The sequence below is a fragment of the Adiantum capillus-veneris genome, chromosome 8 (assembly GCF_014529385.1).
Source record: "Adiantum capillus-veneris isolate H3 chromosome 8, ASM1452938v2, whole genome shotgun sequence".
Classification (NCBI taxonomy): Eukaryota; Viridiplantae; Streptophyta; class Polypodiopsida; order Polypodiales; family Pteridaceae; genus Adiantum; species Adiantum capillus-veneris.
In genome coordinates, this window is record NC_140938.1 from 13082300 (window position 1) to 13104256 (window position 21957).

General features: G+C 46.2%; 1 protein-coding gene across 2 annotated transcripts in view; it reads left to right on the plus strand.

Annotated features, from left to right (window-relative positions):
• Positions 1-1220: 1220 nt before the first annotated feature.
• LOC147451688 (uncharacterized) overlaps positions 1221-21957 on the plus strand; it is a 49797-nt gene continuing 29060 nt past the window's right edge. Inside the window, exons 1-3 of one of the 2 annotated variants that reach the window (XM_086518800.1) lie at positions 1221-1493; positions 1661-1775; positions 1882-2001. In XM_086518800.1, the coding sequence (XP_086374926.1) occupies positions 1426-1493; positions 1661-1775; positions 1882-2001 (303 nt within the window). In that variant the 5' untranslated portion in view covers positions 1221-1425. The remainder of the gene's footprint in view (positions 1494-1660; positions 1776-1881; positions 2002-21957) is intronic. The other variant, XM_086518801.1, reaches the window with a different exon arrangement.

Here is a 21957-nt window from a genome sequence, read left to right on the forward strand (position 1 = left end):
ACCATAAGATTGGTAGTCAAGGGGTCCTTCAAAAAAGAGGTTATATTAGCCACATTTTCATTGACATTTGTATGTTGAAAGAGAGATCTTCTTGAATGCATTGATTGCAAGGATGCACTAATGGCAGGAGGTTCAATTGACAACAATACATTGGTTAGGTTAATCAACAAATGGACGTCAAAATAAAAAGGTACGTAAAAGTTTTTCAATTCTTCACTCATGTATGAACAACATAGAGAAACGAACAGATTGAAATTTGCATGTTGCCGTGGGAATGGCACGTTCCCTCATATTATAAAACTTGGGGAGGACTGTGCAAACTCCCCCATGCAAGAAAACTTGCATGTTTTTCTTTTCTTTTAAAACATAAACAAGAAACAATATTTATTATAAAATATTAAAAATGATCTAGAGGATATTTTATATAAACTCTACCCTTTTTTATGGTTCTTCTACGAGGTATACAAATCAAAATTGGAACATCACGATTGCAATGCAAGACAGTTGTATTGCGTCAAAACCAAGGTAACATGCTTTTGATGAAAACAAAGCTCTCTCTCTCTCTCTCTCTCTCTCTCTCTCTCTCTCTCTCTCTCTCTCTCTCTCTCCATCCAATTCTTTCCTTCATGGATATATACTCTTGTTGAATGCTGAAATGACATACCCATCAATTAGTAAACAAGCTCTAAATGAAGAACACAATTGCTCTTTTCTATTTCATTTTGCTTGATTTCAATTCAACCACATTCTTGTATGAACGACAACATAAAGTTAGAAATTGGGCTAGAAAAATAACGCTATCGAAAAGCAATTTTAGAAGTGTTCTTTACTTCAACTAATTTGGCTTGGCTTCAATTCAACACAAAAACAAATAACGTATATGTAAATTGTAGCGTCTTTTTGCTTTAATGAGTGCAAGATATGTCATGGGCTTCTTTCTGATGCAATCTGTCTGATTGTATTGCTTTAAGAAATTTCTCTCGCTAAGAGCAAGATTAAAAATATTCGAGTTTTTCTCTGTTAACCCAAATAGAGGATTGTCCCCAAATGGAATCACATGCACTAGCAATTTGAAGCAAGGTCAAAATAGGCAAGAAGTTACACTATTTCACCCTATCGTACTATTTTACGTGTGAGGTTCATATTGTATGATTAGCTTGCACTCACTTTCACCCTCTCTCTCTACCTCCACTCCGACACATTTCTCATTTTAAATGCAGCTACTAAGCACTCTAGTTTTGATATAAAGCACCGTGAGAACTTCTTGCTTCCTAGGGAATTTTGCATGAGATTCCTGCTAAATAAGAAGGATTCACAATTTTTTTTAGCATCGTCGTCCTTGGGCGGGTGTTTGAAACCTGGAAAGTTTCGAATTCCGGAGTGAGTGGTGCTCCCTCTTCCCTTGCTGAGCTCCTTGCTGCTGCTATGGGCCTCACCTCCTCTGTAGGCCGTCTGCTCTTCTCAACGATTTTTATCCTGGCTGCCTGGCACCAGTATACTCTCTTTCCCCCCAAACAACAAGCTGTTATGTGTGTGTGTGGGTTGTGGGGAACGTGCTCTCTCTCTCTCTCTCTCTCTCTCTCTCTCTCTCTCTCTCTCTCTCTCATGACTTGTGACAGCCTTCACCCGAATACATGCACACACGCTTTGTTTAAACCAGGATCGAAGATTTTGGGAGTGATGGAGGTAGTGCAATAAAGGCCATGGAACCCAAGCTGGCTGTCTTCAAGAATCATGTATCTGCAGCGCTTGGAGTTGATTTGCCAAAAGTAGAGGTATGTTCTCATATCTCGTATATCCATGCACACACGTTCTCTAAATTCCTCTCTGGAGCACAAGGTCGAGTCAAGATACGTCAAATAAATTACTTTGCTCTTTCAGGATTGTTCCTGCAACTTTAAAATGCTCTCTTATCTGGTCTCTCCCTTCTTCCCTCTTGCATGCGTGTGCATACCCACTCACAGACGAAGACAAGGAGCCAAGAGTGCCAGTAAGATTAAGGTCCATCAAGCAGGAAAATGTCCACAAACATTATCTATGGTTGGCTCGATACGTGTATCTCGTTGCAACAACATTACTTACAGTATCTTGCTCTTGTACAGAGTTGTATAATTCTATGGTAGAATCTTTTGGGTATGCTAGCTAGAGTTGATACGATAAGATAGAATATACTGATAGTTTGAGTATTCTGACTTTTAATTTCAAGGATAGATGCTAGGCACCCAAATATCCAATGAGGATAGCTTATCTCAGGCTCCTACTAAAGTTCAGGTGGTCTTTGGTGCTGAATAATTTACTTCTTTTAATGTTACCTTTGTTGGTTGCTCTATTTAGCTACACTCATCCCCGTCATTAAGGTGGTAGTCATTCCTTTAACATTTCCGTTTTTAGGGGTAGATGCCAAGTGCTCAAACATTTTGTGAAGATAGCTTATCTGGGGCTACCACCAAAGTTCAAGGCATCTTTGGTGTCAGGAAATTTGGTTCTATTAATGGTACCTTTGTTGGTTGCTCTATTTAGCCACAATCACAAGTCATTCCTTCCATGGAGTTCCTGAAAAGAGCATTTTCGTTTAGTGTAGTGTGACAAGGAATTTTTCGTGGTTTCATTCGTTTCAGGGTTGCGAGGTTTCAAAACGTTTTGTTTCAGGGTAAGGAAGAAGCAAACCGGATTTTGTAACATTATGTATGTATGTACACACACACACATATCTGGGCATGTACTCAGTGTACACCCACATCTATATTCATAAGTGCTTACATATATGGGTGTGTGCATGCATGTATACATAAGTATAGATCCACACATGTATATACATATACATTTATTTCTACTTTTTCTACACATGCACACACTCTCAAATGTTCACAAACATACATACAATAAGAGAGACAAAGGAAGGTAGAGAGAGAGATTGAGTGCCCAATGTATTAGTGTTAGAGTTTTGGAGGTCATCTCCTAGGTTTTCCTGTCTAGATCTTGTGAGTGAGGGCTTCTTTGTGGTTGTGCCCAGCCTTGTGAGGCTTTTCTAAAGTCTAGGCATCATGGGGGAATTTTCCCAGATTTTGTCCGGTGTGCCACTTGTGGCCTTTTTGTTGGCGTCCTATTTTTATGTTTTTGACCCTTCATATTCCCATATATTTGACATGGAAAAGGAAATTGACGAGACCGCAACATGCCAAGGAGCGAGAGCATCCCTGTTAAGAAGACTTGCATCATGCGTGCTCTATAGCACTGAACTGCCAATGGAGATATCCTTTGAGACGTCCAACGTGATGGTGCACTCCATAATGAGATTAAAAAACAAATGCATTCCTGAGTATCTAATAATGCCAACAACCCCAAAAACATAGAAAGGGAAAGACAAGAAGCATTTGGGCCAAAGTAGAACTTGCCACTCTGGGCTTCCCATAACCCAATCCCGCAAATATTGCTTGTAATTGAGCTCTAGACTTGAGAAAGTAGAGACCATATCTTGACCTGCTATAGGGCAAAACAAAAACCTATGTCTGCATGTATCCTGGACTGTAGTGCAAAAATAACAAGAACCATTGGAAATGTTAAGCTGAGAAAGGGAATCAGCGAATGGAGAATACCTACTAACATCCGCCAAACCAAGGCCTTATACTGGAAGGGGGGAAGCAATAAACCCATTCCATCATGATTGTGGATGTCCACCAAGCTCTCTTTTATTGATACGCCATAAGGAATTACCCTTTTCCACCAGCCATGCATGATCCTGAATAAGTAGGTGATATATTTGGTTAGGTGAAGCATGTTGCAAAGCCAACAAATGTATTATTTTCCAATCTTGCCAAGGATCAACCTAGTGCATCGCAGGAAGCGGAGACCTGGTAGACAAGGAATCCAAGAGTCATGTCCATGAATCACGATAGCTGCAAGGCACAATGTAGGTAGAACTGCATCCGCAATGGTCAACCAAGCAAGACCCAATTGTGCCATCTGATTCAACTTTGATTGAGCTTGTTGGTTGCGATCCCAAGTCACCACTCACTGGGAGTGGATGGCACACTAATTTCGTTGGGCAACAACATTAGCCCCTCACAGACATGTTTTTGGGTGGACAAGAGGTTGGAAAAAATGCCTCGGCGGTCCTAAGTGTGTTCACACACATCACTACCACATGTAGATGGTAACAAATCCCCCTTGGGAGTGATGTGGTGAACGAGAGCTTGCATATAGAGTATAGGGAAGTGCCATGCCTTGAGGACAAGATCAATTCACAAAAGGGAGCAAGCCCAAAGCCTTGCGGAAAGCTTCGAACTTCTCACGAGACAATGCCTTTGTGAAAAGATTTGCAAGGTTGTCTTGTGTTTTCATATAAGCCAAGCTGATCTCTCCCGCCGAGAGTCTCTCCCTGACATGGTGATAATGCACCTCAATGTGCTTTGTGCGAGCATGAAAAATTGGGTTCCTCGCAACTGCCAATGCGCTCTGACTGTCAGTGTAGATGATGTTGGTAGTGTCCTGTCCAACACCCAATCAACCATAAGGTGTCTGAGCCATACACTCAATCGTAGCTGTGAAGGCTGCCCTGTACTCAGCGCATAACTAGAAGTGGCCACAGTAGGTTGCTTCTTGCTCAACCATGATATGCATGAACTGCCGAGCATGAAACAAAAACCACTCGCGTACACTCGCGTGTCAAAACAACCAGCCCAATCTGAGTCTGAAAAAGCATGTAAATTTGGCAGTAATGATTCTCCCTTGGGATAAAACAACCCAAGATGTAAATTGCCACTCAAGTAGTGTCATGTGCACATCTAACCCTATGTGCATGTGGACAAGCTACTTCATGTCTAGGGTTCAGGTCAACTTCCTAAGGTCAACTTAGGAAGTGTTCTGGCACCTTTGTGAGTCTGTTCGCAGACCGTGCATGTTCAGGCACTTAGAGTAGTTGCATTTCCTCTGGTTGCACACAGTATGATCATCAGTATTTCATTCAGTAGCCATCATGAACATTTTACAGTGCACAGGACCCATTTTTCCTATTTTAGCCATTTTTCACTTATTATTAATAAGTGACTTTGTGAGAAACTGGGTAGGGTAAATTTGCTAAATTAATATAAAAGAAACTTGGCAGTTACTCAATAGAGCAGAAGAAACCAAGAGAGCACAGGCAGATTCTGCAGCAGACCCTCTAGTGTTTCTCCTCAGCAAGAATCCATCAAGATCAGCATTTTCTGCAAGTTTCCTGAGCCTAGCGCCAGAGACTCCTGCAGCTAGTGTTAGCAGATTAACAAGGCTGGCGTTTGCATATCAGCAACATCAGCGTTTTACATCAGCAACCATAGCGTTTTTCAGCCTGCTGCCACAATGTTTTTCAGCCTACTGTACCAGCGTTTTTCAGCAGTTCAAATCAGCGTTTACAGTAGCAGATAAAGCAGCATTTGAAGCCATCTAATCAGTGTTTCCAGCCAGCAATCATTAGCACCGTCGTCGCCCTTGTTGCCGCCGTCATCTCCGACTTAGATCCTCATTGCATCATAGCATCAAGAACTTGCATCATCACCTTTGTATCAGATTGTGCAATCAATAGCATAGACTTCTCTCGCCACCGAGAGAGGGGCCCCTTGGAGGAGGGTTCAACAACATTCTGGTGTTGTATTCTTCAGTGTAACAGGGAACGGGGGGAACACAACCCAAACGTTCCTAAATGGTGTTCCGGACAAGTCCCGTTCCCGAAATGGAGATGGGAACGGAATGCCGTTCCGGAACGAGGTGTAACCGGAACGTCGTTCCGGAATGGGGGGAACGAAGCGGAACATGAGGCACCACGGCATAACGCGGGACGAAACGAGCAAAAATAGGCATTTGGGGGCAGATTTGGGGCTGTTTGGGGAACATATTCGATGCAGTTTGAGGGCAGGTTAGGAGGCAAATTTGGGGGCAGTTTTGGGGTTGTTTAGGAGTTTATTTGGGACTAAGCTGAATGGAGGTAATGCAAGCCTTACTATAGTGGACCGTTCCGGCCCCATTCCCGTTCCGGCCCCCCCTCCTCCTCCCCGTTCCCGTCCCGTTCCGGACCCTCCCGTTCCCGTTCCTTGTTCTTGTTCCGGGTAACTATGGTATTCTTTTCTCTCTATCTCTTAGTCTCAGCACCTTCATTCACAGTGTCTTTTCACTTTGTTTGTGATCATTTGCATTCTCACTAAAGGAACGAAAGGCTCTCCCTTCCGTAAGTAAAAGGAACCCTTGAGCACAGTTTGGAGCACTTATCTTGAGCAGAGTTAAACATTCACTTCCGCTGCACCTTTAGCACTCAAGGAAAGAACCACAATAAATTTTTTTGCTTGTTGCGGTCGCACGTAACCCAAGTCCACTTGGGCGTGTCGATTCCTAATCGTGTTTTTGAAGAGTGACAGGTAACCCAAGAAAGAAGGGCTTGTCCGGTCTCCCCTTGAGCCTCTTTTCACTCATTGATAGCGGACCGTGTACTTAGCGGCCGGCCAATCGACATGAGGTGGGAAAAAGCAACCTTCGTGTGAACGCAAGGCCGCCAAGGGGTGCGCCCGCAGGAAAGAGTAGAGCTCGGGTAAGAGAAAAAACTTCTCTAACACAGATTGCAAGCTAAAGAAAGACCTCAAGAACCTCAAGAACCTCAAGACCCCAAGAACCACAAGAACCCAAGTTCCTTGTGAACTTAAGAACCCAAGATCTCAGTGTATGGTCATCACCCAAAGCAGAATGGATACTTCGCATGGAGGTGGCGAATCCTCACCAAGAGGTTTTTCCGACGCTCCCCCTTCCCCATCTACGCCAAGGATTGCACCAAATGCTATGGAGGCTTTGGTCAAGACGATGATGGACATGATGTTACAACAAGAAGCGCAACGCGTCACCTTGGAGCGCGAGCGCGAAGAAAGAAAGGCAATTTCGGATCGCGAGTGTGACGAAAGAAAGACAGAATTGGATTGTGAGTGCGACGAAAAAAATCCAGAATTGGATCGCGAGTGCGAAGAACGACGGTTAGCCTTGGAGCGTGAGCGCGAGCAAGCGCGCTTGGCGGCCGAAGATAGAAGGGTAGCCATGGAGCGTGAGCGTGAGCAAGCGTGCTTGGCGGCCGAAGATAGACGAGCGGCCTTGGAGTTAGAGCGTGAGGCACAAAGAGACCAACGTATGTAGAGTTGGTCCTACAGGTACTCACCTCTAAACCCGAGCCGATCAAAGATGTTGGTGGTTCATCAAGTAGCGCAAGCTGAGATTCGGACTCCAACAACCGTGTCACTTAAAAGTTGCGTTCAGTAAGTATGACGATAAGATGGATGCTACTATTATTCATTCTTGGTTGCATCAATTTAATGCTTACTTTGCGACAACTAAGAAGACAGGAAATAGTAAGGTTTAATGGCAGCCATGTACCTTGCTGGTGATGTACCTTGCCGGTGATGCCATTAATTGGTACCACGCATGGCAAGAGGCCCAGTTGAGCGCGCACCTAGAGGAAGCCGACGAAGGCGTGCCCCTTTCTTTCAATTCGGCCGACTTCCAAGACAAGCTCAAGGCGTGGTTTATGCCACCTTAGTACCTAGCACGATTAAAGGACGATTGGCGCGGTCTCAAGCAAAATGGTATGCCAGTTATGTCTATCTCTAATCGTGTTTTGCAACTCGGCACCCAATTACGCAAATTGGATGATGAGCGCAAGGAGGTATTCCTTTATGGATTGGACGAGTATATCAAGTATGATGTTGAGGTACTCGATCAATCGATCTCAACAAGGCGGTAGCGATTGCTCTCGCGCAGGAGATGAAGCACAATAAGGGAAAGCCTAAGGAGAACAAGACTTCTCAAGGTACCTCTCAGACTCCTCAAAACCTGTAGAACCGTAAGAACGGTAACTCTTCTAGCCAATCTTCCTCTAATCCTTCGGAAAAGAACTCTACAGTGAATCTAAGGGTAAAGCTAAAACATTTGCTAAACCTAAGATCATCCGAGATGAAAAAGCTGCAAAAGGAATTATAGGAGGATACATAACGGCAGAAGAATAAGTCATTTATGCTAAGGAAGGTCGTTGTTATCAATGTCGCATCAAGGGTCACATTAAAGCGGCTTGTCCTAAGACAGCCCCACCTAAAGAACCTAAGGCACCCGCAGCTACCACAAGCACTCTAATGAACCAAACTGAATCTCCACATGTCTCTAACACACACATTGATGAGTCTCTCATGAAGTGTTACGGTCAGGTTAGCGTTTTGTCATTTTGTTTGATCCAGGCAGTATGCATGATGTGATAAGTGCCTCTCGTGTAGACCAAAGTATAAGCCAAACACCCAAAAACGCGCATGTGATCAATAGATGGCTTTCTATTATGTCATGCTTCATATGGAGTCATAGACTGTAGCTTTCGTAGGACACCTGTTGAGTATATAAGCGCCACACATGATGGCCTCAGGCCAAAACGAATTTGGCAAAGCTTGAATTTTGACCATACATCTTGCCATCTTCGTAAGCACCTGTTCTTCCTTTCAGCAACACCATTTTGCTGAGGCGTATATGACATTGTACATCGGTGTTTTATCCCACGACTAGCCGGAAATGCATTAAATTCATGAGACATATACTTCCCTCCTCGATCGGAACGGAGGGTGTCCATAGTACACTTTAGAGACATTTCAACCATAGCAAGAAATTGCTTGAAGCACATAAACACTTCGGACTTTGCCTTAAGCGGATACACCCATGCATGCCTGGAGTAATCATTAATGAAAGTCACAAAGTAAAGGTATGTAAGGTGCAGCGGAAATGAATTTTGTTCTTTCTCAAGATGAGTGATCCGATTGTGCTCAAGGTTCCTTTTACTTACGGTAGGGAGAGTGTCACAAAGTGATGACGTGGCGGATAGCAGAAACCCTAATTTTTGGAAATCGCGGAGGCTTGAAATTTTAAAAAAATAAAATAAAAAAATAAAATGATGAGCGACACGAATTTTGCTTTTTTTATAAAAAAAGAGAAAAGACTCTCTAAGAGAGAGAGAGAACTGATGCTTTTTATTTTAAAAGCTTTTGGGGCTCTGCTTTTGGGCATCCCTTGTATCTTTAAATAAGTGGTGAGGGCTTCACTTCTTAGAGCATCTGGACGCAGAGTCTGAGAGTGAAACCCTAGCCACTCTCTTGTACTTTGATCTGATTAATATAAAAAGAAATACCGAAAGGGGCGTCAGTCTTTGGGGCCAATATCTCTAGGCACGGAACTCCGCCGGGCCAGTGCAAATCTATTGTGATCTGTGAATTGTTTTGAAGTGGTTATTTGGTGCTGTCGCGGTTGATTCTTGACTTGGAGTGTCCAAGTCTGTTATAGTGGTATCAGAGCACGACCGATTTCTCTTCTACGGGAAATCCGATCCGCGATTTTTTTTTTTCTGCGGCACCTATGGCTTAAGGCAATGATCAGTTGACTCCCTTTGCATCTGGAGATGTGGGCTGGGATCACAACAACGAAGATTCAGACAGAGAGTATGGCCCGCCTTGGCCTACTCAGGCGGAGCGGCGAGAGATGGAGCGTCGCCAGTTGATCGGCGATGCAACGAAGATGATGCTCAGTTTTGCGAAGGATCCGAAATTGGCAAAATATATGAGCCAGACCTCTTTGGAGGAGGTGAAGACGGAGTGGTAGAGAACCACGCCACCACTCCCGAAACCCGCTCTCAAGAAACCTTTTGCTCACAAGAAATATACGGAGAAGGAATTGGAGAACGTGGTAGATGCACGGATTGCTCAGCTTTTTGATGTGCAAAAGAAAGATAAAAAGCATGGCAAAAAGCAGAAGAAAAGCATTGACTTCCCGGGATATTTGGGTCATCGGTCGACTTTTGACAAAGCAAAGAAACGGAAGAAGCGTGTTCGATTTGAAGGAGTACCCAGTTCTTCTTCTTCTTCTTCTTCTTCCGACAGTTCTTCTAGCTCTTCAGATTCGAGCGAAGAAAACAGAAAAAGTAAAAAGCGAAGCAAGAAACAAAGCTTCGAAAAGGGCAAGAAAAAGGCAAAGAAGGCTACATCTCGCCCAGAGACTGACAGTTCTACTGAGGACTCGTCTACAGATAGCTCAGGCTTGAGAGTTTGAGAGGAGCTGAGGAACGTGGCAGAAAAGACAGATAGAAAAGCAGAACTGGTACCACATGGCGTGGGACTTGCACTGAATCAAATGAATGAAAGTACAAACTTTGCCACTTTTTGGGGCAAAGTGAAGGATCAGGAAGCTCTTTTGAAGGAGCCAAGGCCAACTTCTTTTCACTTGGAATTGGCGGCTCGATTTGGAAATTACGCCCGACAGACTGATGCCACAGGCGGAGGTAGTTCGACTGGCACCCGGATGGGATGTTGCCATTACACCGAGCATTGGCAAACTTCTTTGCAATGACAGGGGTGTTCAGGGCACGCGAGTGACGTTCTACTCGGGATCCCTTGGTACCACAAGAACTACGCCGTGGTTGACTACCGGGCCGAGAAAGCGACTTTGATAAATGAAGGGCTCAGAGAATTGTACTTGATGAACCTCAGTTTCTTTACTTAGTCTTTTGGGAGAGAACTGAACGATGGATAAAGGTTGAATATGTTTTGACCTGAACAAAAGAACGCCAAGATTTTTCTCCACACTCATGCCGATTGCTTTTTAGAGGGCCTGAAGATCATACCATTGATCCGATACCTAGAAGCACGCCATCGAACTGGCCACCTTACTGTGTGAGCCGAGTACAGATTGAAAAGGTTATGAACCAAGTGAAAGACCTCTTGGAAAAGGGTCTTGTCCAGTTGTAGCAGGCTACAGTGTCACTTTCACAGGACACAGTTAGTACAATTGGTCTAGGCTGTTTCACACTGGACGGACCCTCTGGGCTGGGAGTGACACGTGGCAGTGCAGTACCGACGGTGGTCTATTGGACATCGTGGCTAGGTCACCACATGGCTGACATTTATGAGCCGTTGGTGGCCCTTTATGGTGTGACATATGAGTAGTAGCGGTTGGTCATCGGATCATCTTCTTCACCTTTGGTCCAGCATCGTCGTTGAGAGCAGTGAGTCTACACAGAGCACGTCTTCACCATCCCTGCACATCTGAGCCTCGACACCCCATTGTACCTGTGAGTCCTGGGCTGGAGCTGAGTGTGCTGCCACGCCAGAGTCTGTATCGGTGCTTTGAGATAGTCGAGTCACTTGTTGTGGTCTACTCTACTGTTGCTGTCGTGTCTCTGTGAGCTAGGGTGTGTCTATTGTTTCCTGTTTTCAGCTTGTTTGAGTGAGATTGTCACACACATTGCACTGAGGACCACCCACTGTAGAGAGCACGACACATTATGCGCGCTACAGGTGCTCTCATTTTGGCAATCACGGTGGGACCTCAATTGAAATCTCACTTTGTGAGGTGCAAATCTTGGAGCTAGTTGGGTCTATCTAGCTTCGTCGACCTTGCCTTGCACTGTTCTCCTCTCGCCTGGTCCAACTGTTCTCTCGCCCTAGTCATCTCTCGCCCTGGTCCAACCTACCCTCGTCTCTGGTCTAGACCCCCTCGACCCTGGTCTAGTCCTCCTCGTCCCTGGTCCAGCCTGGTCTAGTCACTTGCCTGGTCTAGACCTTGGTCTAGTCCTCCTTGTCCCTGATCTAGCCTGGTCTAGTCACTCGCCTGGTCTAGTAGAGTCTAGACCAGTCTTCAGCCAGTTCAAGGTTTTCTTGCCCAAAGCTTGGTTGGTTTGGTGGTCGCTGCATGACCCATACAAGGAGGTCAGTCGAGCATCAAAGCGCCCTCTTGAGTCCTTTGAAGTACTACAACAGAAGACAACCCTTGGAACCTGTTAGAAGTCCACCAACCTCATCACTCATACCTCCACATACGGCATCATCCATTTCTCCCTCCGGTTCCACATCTTCCAGATCACCATCTCCAGTGAAGCTCTCTCCTATTCTGCTACAGCAGGCTATTGAGCAACAGGCTCAGCAAAGGGCCATGGAGCCATTGGCTAGCGTTTTGGCTAAGGTAAACCTCAAGTTCCCTACATTCAAAGGTCTCTCTTCAGAAGATGCTGACGACCATGCAAGGAGGTTTGTATCTCTTTGTAGGGGTCGTGGTCTTAACAGGGAAGATGCTTATTTGGTACTCTTTCCATCCACCTTGGATGGCTTAGCAGACAAATGGTACAGCCAGTTTGCAGAGAACCATTTTGCAACTTGGGCAGCCTTAAGACAGCAGTTCTGTGCAGCTTTCCGGCCAGGTGACTACCAAGAGAAGGTGTTGGATGAGTTGGCCAGCATGGTGCTCCAGCCAGAGGAGACTTTTGCAGAACTTATGACCAAAACCAAGTCTCTGGTTGCCAAGCTTCCCCAACAACCAGGTGAATTTATGGTTAAGAAGTGGGTAGAGAAGGCGCTTCCCAAAAGTTCTCCGCAAAAACTACGAGAGAGTCTCCGACCCGACGCCACTTTGGAGGAGTTCATCGCAAGTGCTACGCGGATAGAGGGGGCTAGGAAGCTGTTCACCAACCCCTCTCACATAGAGACCCCCTCTGTGTTTTTGGAAAGTCCTTCTGATCCTTTATCTTCTTTACGCAGGGAACTGGAAGCCCTAAAGTTACAGCGAGCTCTTCAAGAGGAGAGGTCCTTCTCGCTTAGACAAGAGAAGCCACCACATCACGAGGCATTGGAACAGATTAAGCGCGAGCTAGAAGAGCTCAAGTGTCAGCAAGAGACTAAGGCTACGGTTTGGTGTAGCTCGTGCCGCTCTCCAGGGCACCCTCCACAGGAATGCCCCCTTCGGGTTTACTGCCACTTCTGTGAAAAATCTGGACATGAGGACAAGGATTGTTGCTACCTCAAGGGATTGCGACAAATACAACAAAGTCTTGGTCCTACTCTTCAGCAAGGGCCAGCGCCTGCATCCAACATGGTTTCTCCATGTGGTCATCCACACCATATGCCACCTCTGTTGACAGCCCCTCCTATGCAAGGTATGCAAAGTACTTTTCCGTCTCAGAGCTTTTATCATACCCATGCTCCCTCATCCCCTCAAAACTTCTATGCCTCCACCTCCAACTCCATGTACCAGAAGCAAGGACCACCTCGTCCGTCGACTCGCCCTTTGAATCGGCCCATTTTGTGCTACAGATGTGGGGAATATGGGCATTACCAAAGCAAATGCCCCCTGCCAGAAGGGTCCCCTCCTTGCCGTCATTGCCTTGAATCGAAGGATCACTATAGTAAGGATTGCCCTAAACTTCGTGCATCCATGGCTTCGAACTCAAGTCAAAGTCAGAATGAGTTTGCCTTTCCCAAGCTCAACTTGATAGCAGTGAGCACTGTTTCTCAGCCGCCCCCTTCTACCCACGTGGTTACCCCTCAAAATAAGCCGCCGCAGTTGGCAGAGGAGCCATCGGGCGTCCTCACCCGAGCCCAGAGAGCCGCTCTCGATCTTAGCATTCCATCAAGTTCAACTACCCCATAAATTCTCACACCAGTGGATACCCTGCCTGCAGCTGTTAACAAGCCATCCCCTAGTGCCATGAAAGAATCCCAATCTTTGCTCTCCAATATTGATGAAGCTTTCTTGGAAGCAGTTTCCGATCTACAGAAGATCAAGGTACCAGAGGAACAGGTAGAAAAAGAGAAGCTTACAGCAGAGACAGTCTTGAAGAACACTTTCCAACAAGTGTCCCTCTATGACATGTTGTGGCTAGGTGAAAATTTTAGAAGTGACACCCTTGCTGTTATTCAGTCACTTTACTTGGAGCAGGTCCTAGTGGCGGGCACCTCCTAGTGCGACCATCAGAGTTCTATATGATATCCAATCCCGCTGCTCCACTCACTGATTATAGAAGCCCTCGCCTGACAGTGTCCGTTTTAGGTCGGCAATTCTCAGGAGTGATAGTGGATGGTGGATCTGGCATCAACCTGATGCCCGCGTTCACTATGTTAGCTCTAGGTCTACAGCCTACTCGCCCTGCTCCCTTCACAGTTACATTGGCCGACCAGCGGACAGTCTACCCAGTGGGCATAGTGGACAATGTGCCTCTGCAGGTACAAGACTTTACTTTTAACTTGGATTTTGTGGTGGTTCGTCTTCCCCAGGTTGAGGGCGGATTTCCCTTGCTTATTGGAAGACCATGGCTGCGACACACTAAAGCACTCCACGATTGGGGAAACGATGCAATGTGGATACATACTTCTGGCTCCTCGATGCAACCCATTCTCTTAGAAGGTGGTATGGATCCCGTGGTGCAGCAAGTTTCTTTGTCAATGGAAACCAAACCTGAACAAGAACAGCCTACTACACGTGAAGGGTCAGATGAAGATCTGCTGGAGTGGTTGGAGGCTACCAAATCTATGCCTTGTTATGGAGTCTCTATTCACTCTTTGCATGAAGGTACACCCTCTTCAAATGGTGCCACAGTAACTACGCCAAATGAGCCACCTGAGCCCATGAAGAAGTATAGAAGCAATAAGAAATCTCCTCTACAGGAGTTCACACCCTCTCAAACATCAACACCTTTGGTGTCTGCTTCTCCGACCAAAACAAAGCTCTCCTTTGTGTATAGCAAACTCCCTTCACAGAGCCCGTCCTGCAAGATGAATTCTAAGATCATGATCGCTGTATTGCTCATGGTAGATGCGTGCTCATTATTTGCACCTATCTACCCTATCCCCCTCTCCCCCTCACTACCCCTCGCCTTACCCTCCCCCTCACCCCCTCGCCCTAGTCCCTCCCCCTCGCCCTAGTCCCTCACCCTCCCTCCCCCCTCTCCCCCTCGCCCTCGCCCTACCCTCCCCCTCGCCTAGTCCCCCTCACTACCCTCGCCCTCGCCCTAAGTCCCTCCCCCTCGCCCTAGTCCCTCACCCTCCCTCCCCCCTCTCCCCCTCGCCCTCGCCCTCGCCCTACCCTCCCCCTCACCCCCTCGCCCCTAGTCTCTCTTCCCCTCACCCTCGCCCTCGCCCTAGTCCCCCTCACCCCCCCGCCCTAGCCCTCCCCCTCACCCTCACCCTCGCCCTAGTCCCTCCCCCTCGCCCTAGTCCCCCTCACCCCCTCGCCCTCGCCCTCGACCTACCCTCCCCCTCACCCTCTCGCCCCTACCCTCTCTCAACCTTGCCCCTACCCACCCCTCACCCCTCGCCCCTCGCCCCTACCCACACCCTCCCCCTTCCCCTCACCTTGCCTTCGTCCCTACCCACCCCCTCACCCCTCGCCCCTACCCTCTCTCAACCTCGCCCCTACCCTCCCCCTCACCCCTCGCCCCTACCCTCTCCCTCCCCATCTCCTCACCCCTCGCCCCTACCCTCTCTCAACCTCGCCCCTACCCACCCCTCACCCCTCGCCCCTACCCACACCCTCCCCCTTCCCCTCACCTTGCCCTCGTCCCTAACCACCCCCTCACCCCTGGCCCCTACCCTCTCCCTCCCCATCCTTTCGCCCCTACCCTCCCCCTTCCCCCTCGCCCCTACCCACCCTCTCCCTTCCCCTCGTCCCTAGCCAGCCCTGAAGTCTTTGCCCCTGAAGTCATTGCCACAATCTGGTATCGATGACCTTCCCTGCATTTGGCTATACCCTTTCGTGATATGGGCATCCATTCAATGCCTCTGTGTGTCCCATAAGAGAGGCTTGAAGACATTGCCGAGCACAACCCTGCGTGAGGCAATGTGTGTATGTGCGTAGTACTCAAGGAAGCGTGCTTAAAGCCTTAACAGGAACTATGTGTGTACATAGCAAAATTACACAAGTACCCACTTCAGGTTGGTGCTCTTTGCTGCTCTTTTTGCAGCGCGAGAGGTCTCTCTCTCTCTCTTTCAATGCTTCTCTATTAGACCCTCTCTCTCTCCCGCTCTCAATGCTTCTCTGTTCACTCCCTTACAACAATCCCATCGATCCGCGTGTAATTTCTTCTCTTGGTGGCCTCCCCTTTACCTCCTCATCCAAACACTTTGACCCTTATACAGCACAACACATCACAAGCTTTGACAACATAAAAGTAGGCTACCAAGATTCCATGCACAAGCACGCAAGTGACACAAACATCAAGTTTTTTGGAAACCCTAGCGAGCTCTTGGAGCTTGCAAGAAGAATGTAGGCGGTGCCCTACAGAAATGGTGTAGATTTGTCCAATACCCCAAAAATGTCAAAGCCACGGCTTGAATTTTGACAGGCACCCTCTTGCCCTTCAAATTTTCCTCAGCCTCATCAAGTTTTTCGGGCTTATGGTCATCCCTCCTTTCCAGCTTATGGTCATCCCTCCTTGCGGTGTTACTCGGGCTTATGGTCATCCCTCCTTTCGAGAAGAGTGTTGTTGCAAAAAGTGTGGCAAGGTTATCTGCAAGCATGGACCAAGTCATTTTCCTCTCACTATGGTTATCAATAATAAAGATGCGCTGGATCCAAACCGAGCATATCTCTTTGCTGTGGAGCTTTATTCTGTTTAGCCAATTGGGATTCTTGGATTATGCAATCATACTGAGTCCCGCCTATCCAAAGGCTTAAAACGTTTGCAAGCAGTGCAGTGTGTCTAAACTCCACTTTTAGGCCTAGAACCTGCTTCAAGAATGATGTACAGATGCAGTACCTAATGGTTTTCTTTCACAGTTTTTTCAGTATTTCCTCTCACCGAGACGGTGAGCGGTCTTGTGGCGGGCAACCTGTAGCAGGCTATAGTGTCACTTTCACGGGACACAGTTAGTACAGTTGGTCTAGGCTGTTTCACACTGGACGGACCCTCTGGGTTGGGAATGACACGTTGCAGTGCAGTACCGACAGTGGTCTAGTGGACATCGTGGCCAGGTCACCACATGGTTGACATTTATGAGCCGTTGGTGGCCCTTTATGGTGTGACATATGAGTAGTAGCGGTTGGTCATCGGATCATCTTCTTTACCTTTGGTCCAACATCGTCGTTGAGAGCAGTGAGTCTACACAGAGCACGTCTTCACCATACTTGCACATCTGAGCCTCGACACCCCATTGTACCTGTGAGTCCTGGGCTGGAGCTGAGTGTGCTGCCACGCCAGAGTTTGTATCGGTGCTTTGAGATAGTCGAGTCACTTGTTGTGGTCTACTCTACTGCTGCTGTCGTGTCTCTGTGAGCTAGGGTGTGTCTATTGTTTCTTGTTTTCAGCCTGTTTGAGTGAGATTGTCACGCACATTGCACTGAGGACCACCCACTATAGAGAGCACGACACATTATGCGCGCTACACCAGCCTGGTACTTCATCGTACTGCTCTCCATTGTTGTTGGATTTGAAGAAAGACGGACCTTGGAGAATGTGCATTGATCATAGAGCTCTCAACAAAATCACCATCAAGAACAGATTTCCGATTCCTAGGATCGATGATATACTCGACAGGTTACAGGGATCCTCGTGCTTGAGGAGGATTGACTTGAAGAGTGGATATCATCAGATCCGAATTGCGCCGGAAGACGTCTACAAGACAGCTTTTCGGACGACTTTTGGGTTATTTGAGTTTTTTGGTGATGCCTTTTGGTTTAACCAATGCTCCTGCGACATTTAACCGGATGATGGACAGGATTTTTTGAGAGTAGAGGCTATTTGTTGGCACTTTCTTTGATGATATCATTGTTTTCTCCAAGAATGAGGCAGAACATAGAGATCATCTGCTTCAGAGATACACTTTTTGGGACACTTTGTCTCAACAGCAGGAGTGCAAGTGGATTCGGCCAAGATAGAGACTATACGTGATTGGCCCGATTGGAAGAATGTCCATGAAGTTGGAATGTGTTCGTACTACAGGTGGTTCATACGAAAGTGTGCAGAGGTTGCTTCCCCTTTGCATATCTTGACACAGAAAGGAGTCCCTTTCTCGTGGGGATCCACAGAAGCGACTGCCTTTCAGACATTGAAAGAGAAATTGACTACGGGACCAGTTTTGACTTTGCCGGACTTGCAAAAGTCATTTGAAGTATATTGTGATGCTTGTGGTCGTAGTTTGGGTGCGGTCTTGATGCAAGAAGGCCATGTCATTGCTTATGAGAGCTGATTGTTCTCTAGGCCGGAGATGACAACACAGATATATGAGAAAGAGCTTTTGGCAGTGATCCATGCTCTTACTCAGTGGCGGCACTACCTACTCGGAGAGGCTCTAGGCCGGAGATGACAACACAGATATATGAGAAAGAGCTTTTGGCAGTGATCCATGCTCTTACTCAGTGGCGGCACTACCTACTCGGAGAGGATTTTACTGTCTTTATAGACCATTAGAGTTTGCGCTACTTCTTGTCACAGAAGCAGCTTTCGGAAAAGCAGATGCGGTGGGCGAACATCTTGTCACAGTTTCACTTTCAGATTGTCCATGAGCAGGGATAGAAGAATGTGGTGGCAGATGCTTTGTCTTGGAAGCTGTTGGATCTGGCTATTTCCGCGATACATCATAGGAGCTTCGAGGATATAGTCGATCAGTATGCCACAGATACAGATTTTGCAGATATTTTCACACGGATACGGGATGGGGAGACAGTAGGTGGATACTCCCTTCGGGAAGGCTACTTGATGAAAAAGACTATGTTGTGCGTTACACAACCGTTGAGGGAAAAGGTTATGACTGAATTCCACTGTCCACCTTTTACGAGTCACTGCGGCATTGCTACCACCATGAAGGGGGTAGAGAGATACTTCTTTGGGCCGAGACTCAAAAAAAGGATGTGGAAGAGTTTGTGCGCAGTTGCTTAGTATGCCAGAAGGTCAATTTTGATAGGCATAAGGCACAGGGATTGTTAAAGCCTTTACCCATACCCACCAGCCCCTGGAAAAGTATTGAAATGGATTTCATTTTTGATCTCTCGAGAACACAGAATGATCACGATGATTTTCCGATTACATGGCACGTCTGAGACGATTGTCTCCGACAGAGACCCCAGATTTATGAGTTTGTTTTGGAAGGCAATTTGGGAGAACATTGGCATGTAATTGCAGTTCTCGTCATCGTTACACTTGCAGACTGACGGGCAATTTGAGATTGCCAATTCAGTGATTTTAGATTTATTGAAGTCTTGTATCTCGGATCAAAAGATTCAATGGGAAAAGAACTTACCTTTGGTGGAATTTGCCTACAAAAACACGATACACTCTTCGACGGGGACGACACCATGTGAGATTGTTGAAAGTGTTGCGAAGGTTCCATCCTTCCTGAGCACGAAAGATTAGATATTTGAAGCGGATGAATATTCGCGAGATTTGGATACGGCTTTTGCCAAGGTTCGCGAGACTTTGCAAGAGTCTCAAGAACGACAGAAAAAGGCAACGGATCGCCATCGTCGCAACTTGAAATTGAAGGAGGATGATTGGGTGCTCTTACCTTTTGAGAAGGCACGTCTACGAAAGAAAAAGGGAAAGGAGAGGCTTTTTCCAAAGCTTAGTATGCGATACTATGGACCTTTCCAGATCACTGACAAGATAAATGATGTCTCCTTCCGATTGAAACTGCCAAATACTTGGAGGATTCACAATGCATTGCATGTGAGTCTCTTGAAACCTGTTAAGGGTGATGTGCCTGATGATGGGGAGCCTGATGAGCAACCCGAAGTGGAAGAAAAGGAGGAGATCCTTGTTCCTGAACAGATTTTGGCACATAACGATACGTAGAAAGGTAAAGTCCGAAGGCGGTTCTTGGTTAAGTTCAAGAAATTTCCTGCATTTGATGCGAAGTGGATGGAGGAGGAGGACCTAGCAGATACTCCTCGGATTGTGAAACTTTACCTCGATGTTTTGGTTTAGCATAGTCTACTCCAAACGGAACCCAGAATTCAGCTTGGCCGGAGATTTGGTGTAGTGGGATGCACAAGAGGGGAGTCACTCTGCTCCCTTGTCAACGATGCCTCGATTTTGATACTAAAGTCACTGATGTCTCTTTGAGCTTTAGGGATACTGAGAGCTGACAGTATTCTGCTGGATGACTTTATGAAATGGAATTCCTGATAATGATACTGATTTGTTCTTGACTTCTTTTGAGTGCAGGAACTGATAGCCGAAATGGCTGCAGCATTTTGGTCTGATTGATCTCGAATAGACATGGTTGCAATAGGTGTTAGTCAATCGGACATCGATGAGGTCCCGATTGGACCTAGATGTGATTGCTAGCTACATTGCCGATAAATCATGGTCTAAGATCCGAATGAATGTTGAATGTCATGTGATGTCCTTTGATGTCTGGTGATGTTCTGTGATGTTGTGTGATGTGACTTTCCGATTTTGTACATGTGCTAGATGTATGTTCCTAGTACGTAGGTACTAACAGTCAGTGTCTGCTAAGACGGTTTATGGCTTTTGTCGGTTTTGCAGGCGTAATCGCGGTCGATTACAATGCTTTCAAGAGGGGGGTATGTAATAAAGTGATGACGTGGCGGACAGCAGAAACCCTAATTTCTGCCAGAAACCCTAAAATTCTTGCAAACCCTAATTTCTGCCTGGAAATCGCGGAGGCTTGATTTTTTTATATTTTTTATTTTAATAATTTATAAAAATGATGAGCGACGCGAATTTTGCTTTTTTTATAAAAAAAGAGAAAAGACTCTCTAAGAGAGAGAGAATTGATGCTTTTTATTTTAAAAGCTTTTGGGGCTCTGCTTTTGGGCATCCCTTGTATCTTTAAATAAGTGGTGAGGGCTTCACTTCTCAGAGCATCTGGACGCAGAGTCTGAGAGTGAAACCCTAGCCACTCTCTTGTACTTTGATCTGATTAATATAAAAAGAAATACCGAAAGGGGCGTCAGTCTTTGGGGCCAATATCTCTAGGCACGGAACTCCGCCGGGCCAGTGCAAATCTATTGTGATCTGTGAATTGTTTTGAAGTGGTTATTTGGTGCTGTCGCGATTGATTCTTGACTTGGAGTGTCCAAGTCTGTTACAGAGAGCCTTCCGTTCCTTTAGTGAGAGAGTGCAAGTGATCACAAACAAAGTGAATAGACACTGTGCGTGAAGGTGCTTAGACTGAGAGATAGAGAGAAGAATACGACACCAACAAGTTGTCAAACCCTCCTCCAAGGGCCCCTCTCTCGATGGCGAGAGAGGTCTATGCTATTGATTGCACAATCTGGTACAAGACTCTGATGCAAACTTGAGAGGCTATGATGCAATGAGTGGATGACGACGGTGAATCGCTATCTCTTGCTGTACATGCTGCTGATAGAAAAATGCTGATCGGGCTGTCTTGAAAACGTTGGATCTGCTGCCCTTTTTACTCGCTGAATTTTTGACCTAAAGTGCATCAACAAATGTGAAAGAACTGCCATTCGCAGAATCTTTCCAACTCCCTTGGTCGGATAAGAGACATTGTTGGCACAAGCTATTGAATTTTCATGAGGGATATCTTCAAGAGAGATAAACAAGTCACGATGAGAGGTATTGTGCTTTGTAGCACCACTGTCAAAGTACCAGACATGAGCATATGCAGCTACTGACATACATGCATCATGGACATAAGGATCATAAGTGCACTCTGCACTAAAAGCCCATTCTGCATGAACATCAACATCACAATCTCCTTTCATAGAAGACTCAACAATAGTTGCATTTATAGTGGAACCAACCTCTCTCTTCTTAGCCTCTTTTGCCTTCAACTTAGGACACTGCTTGATCAAGTGATCATTAGCTTTACAATAATGGCAACGTATCTTCTTTTTGCCCTTTTCACCAAAATTCTCAGACAAATTGTTGCCAGCAGAAGCCTTAGGAACATGTGATTTACCACTCGTAGAAGAACCATGAGAAGTGGCTACATTGCTGATATCATCTTTTCTTTGAGTAGCAATAAAGGCCTGTTCAATCGCACGCTGTTTAGCCAGGTTTTATTTGGAAAGTGACTCTTGCAATAGCAATGTGCATAATGCATTAAACTTGACAACTTCTGGATTTCCTTGGGTCATAAGTCTCCAAGTACTATCAAAAGTCTGGTAAGAATCTGGCAAAGCATCAAGAAAGTCTGCACAAGGGAAACGACTTTGCTTGCAGAATAAGGT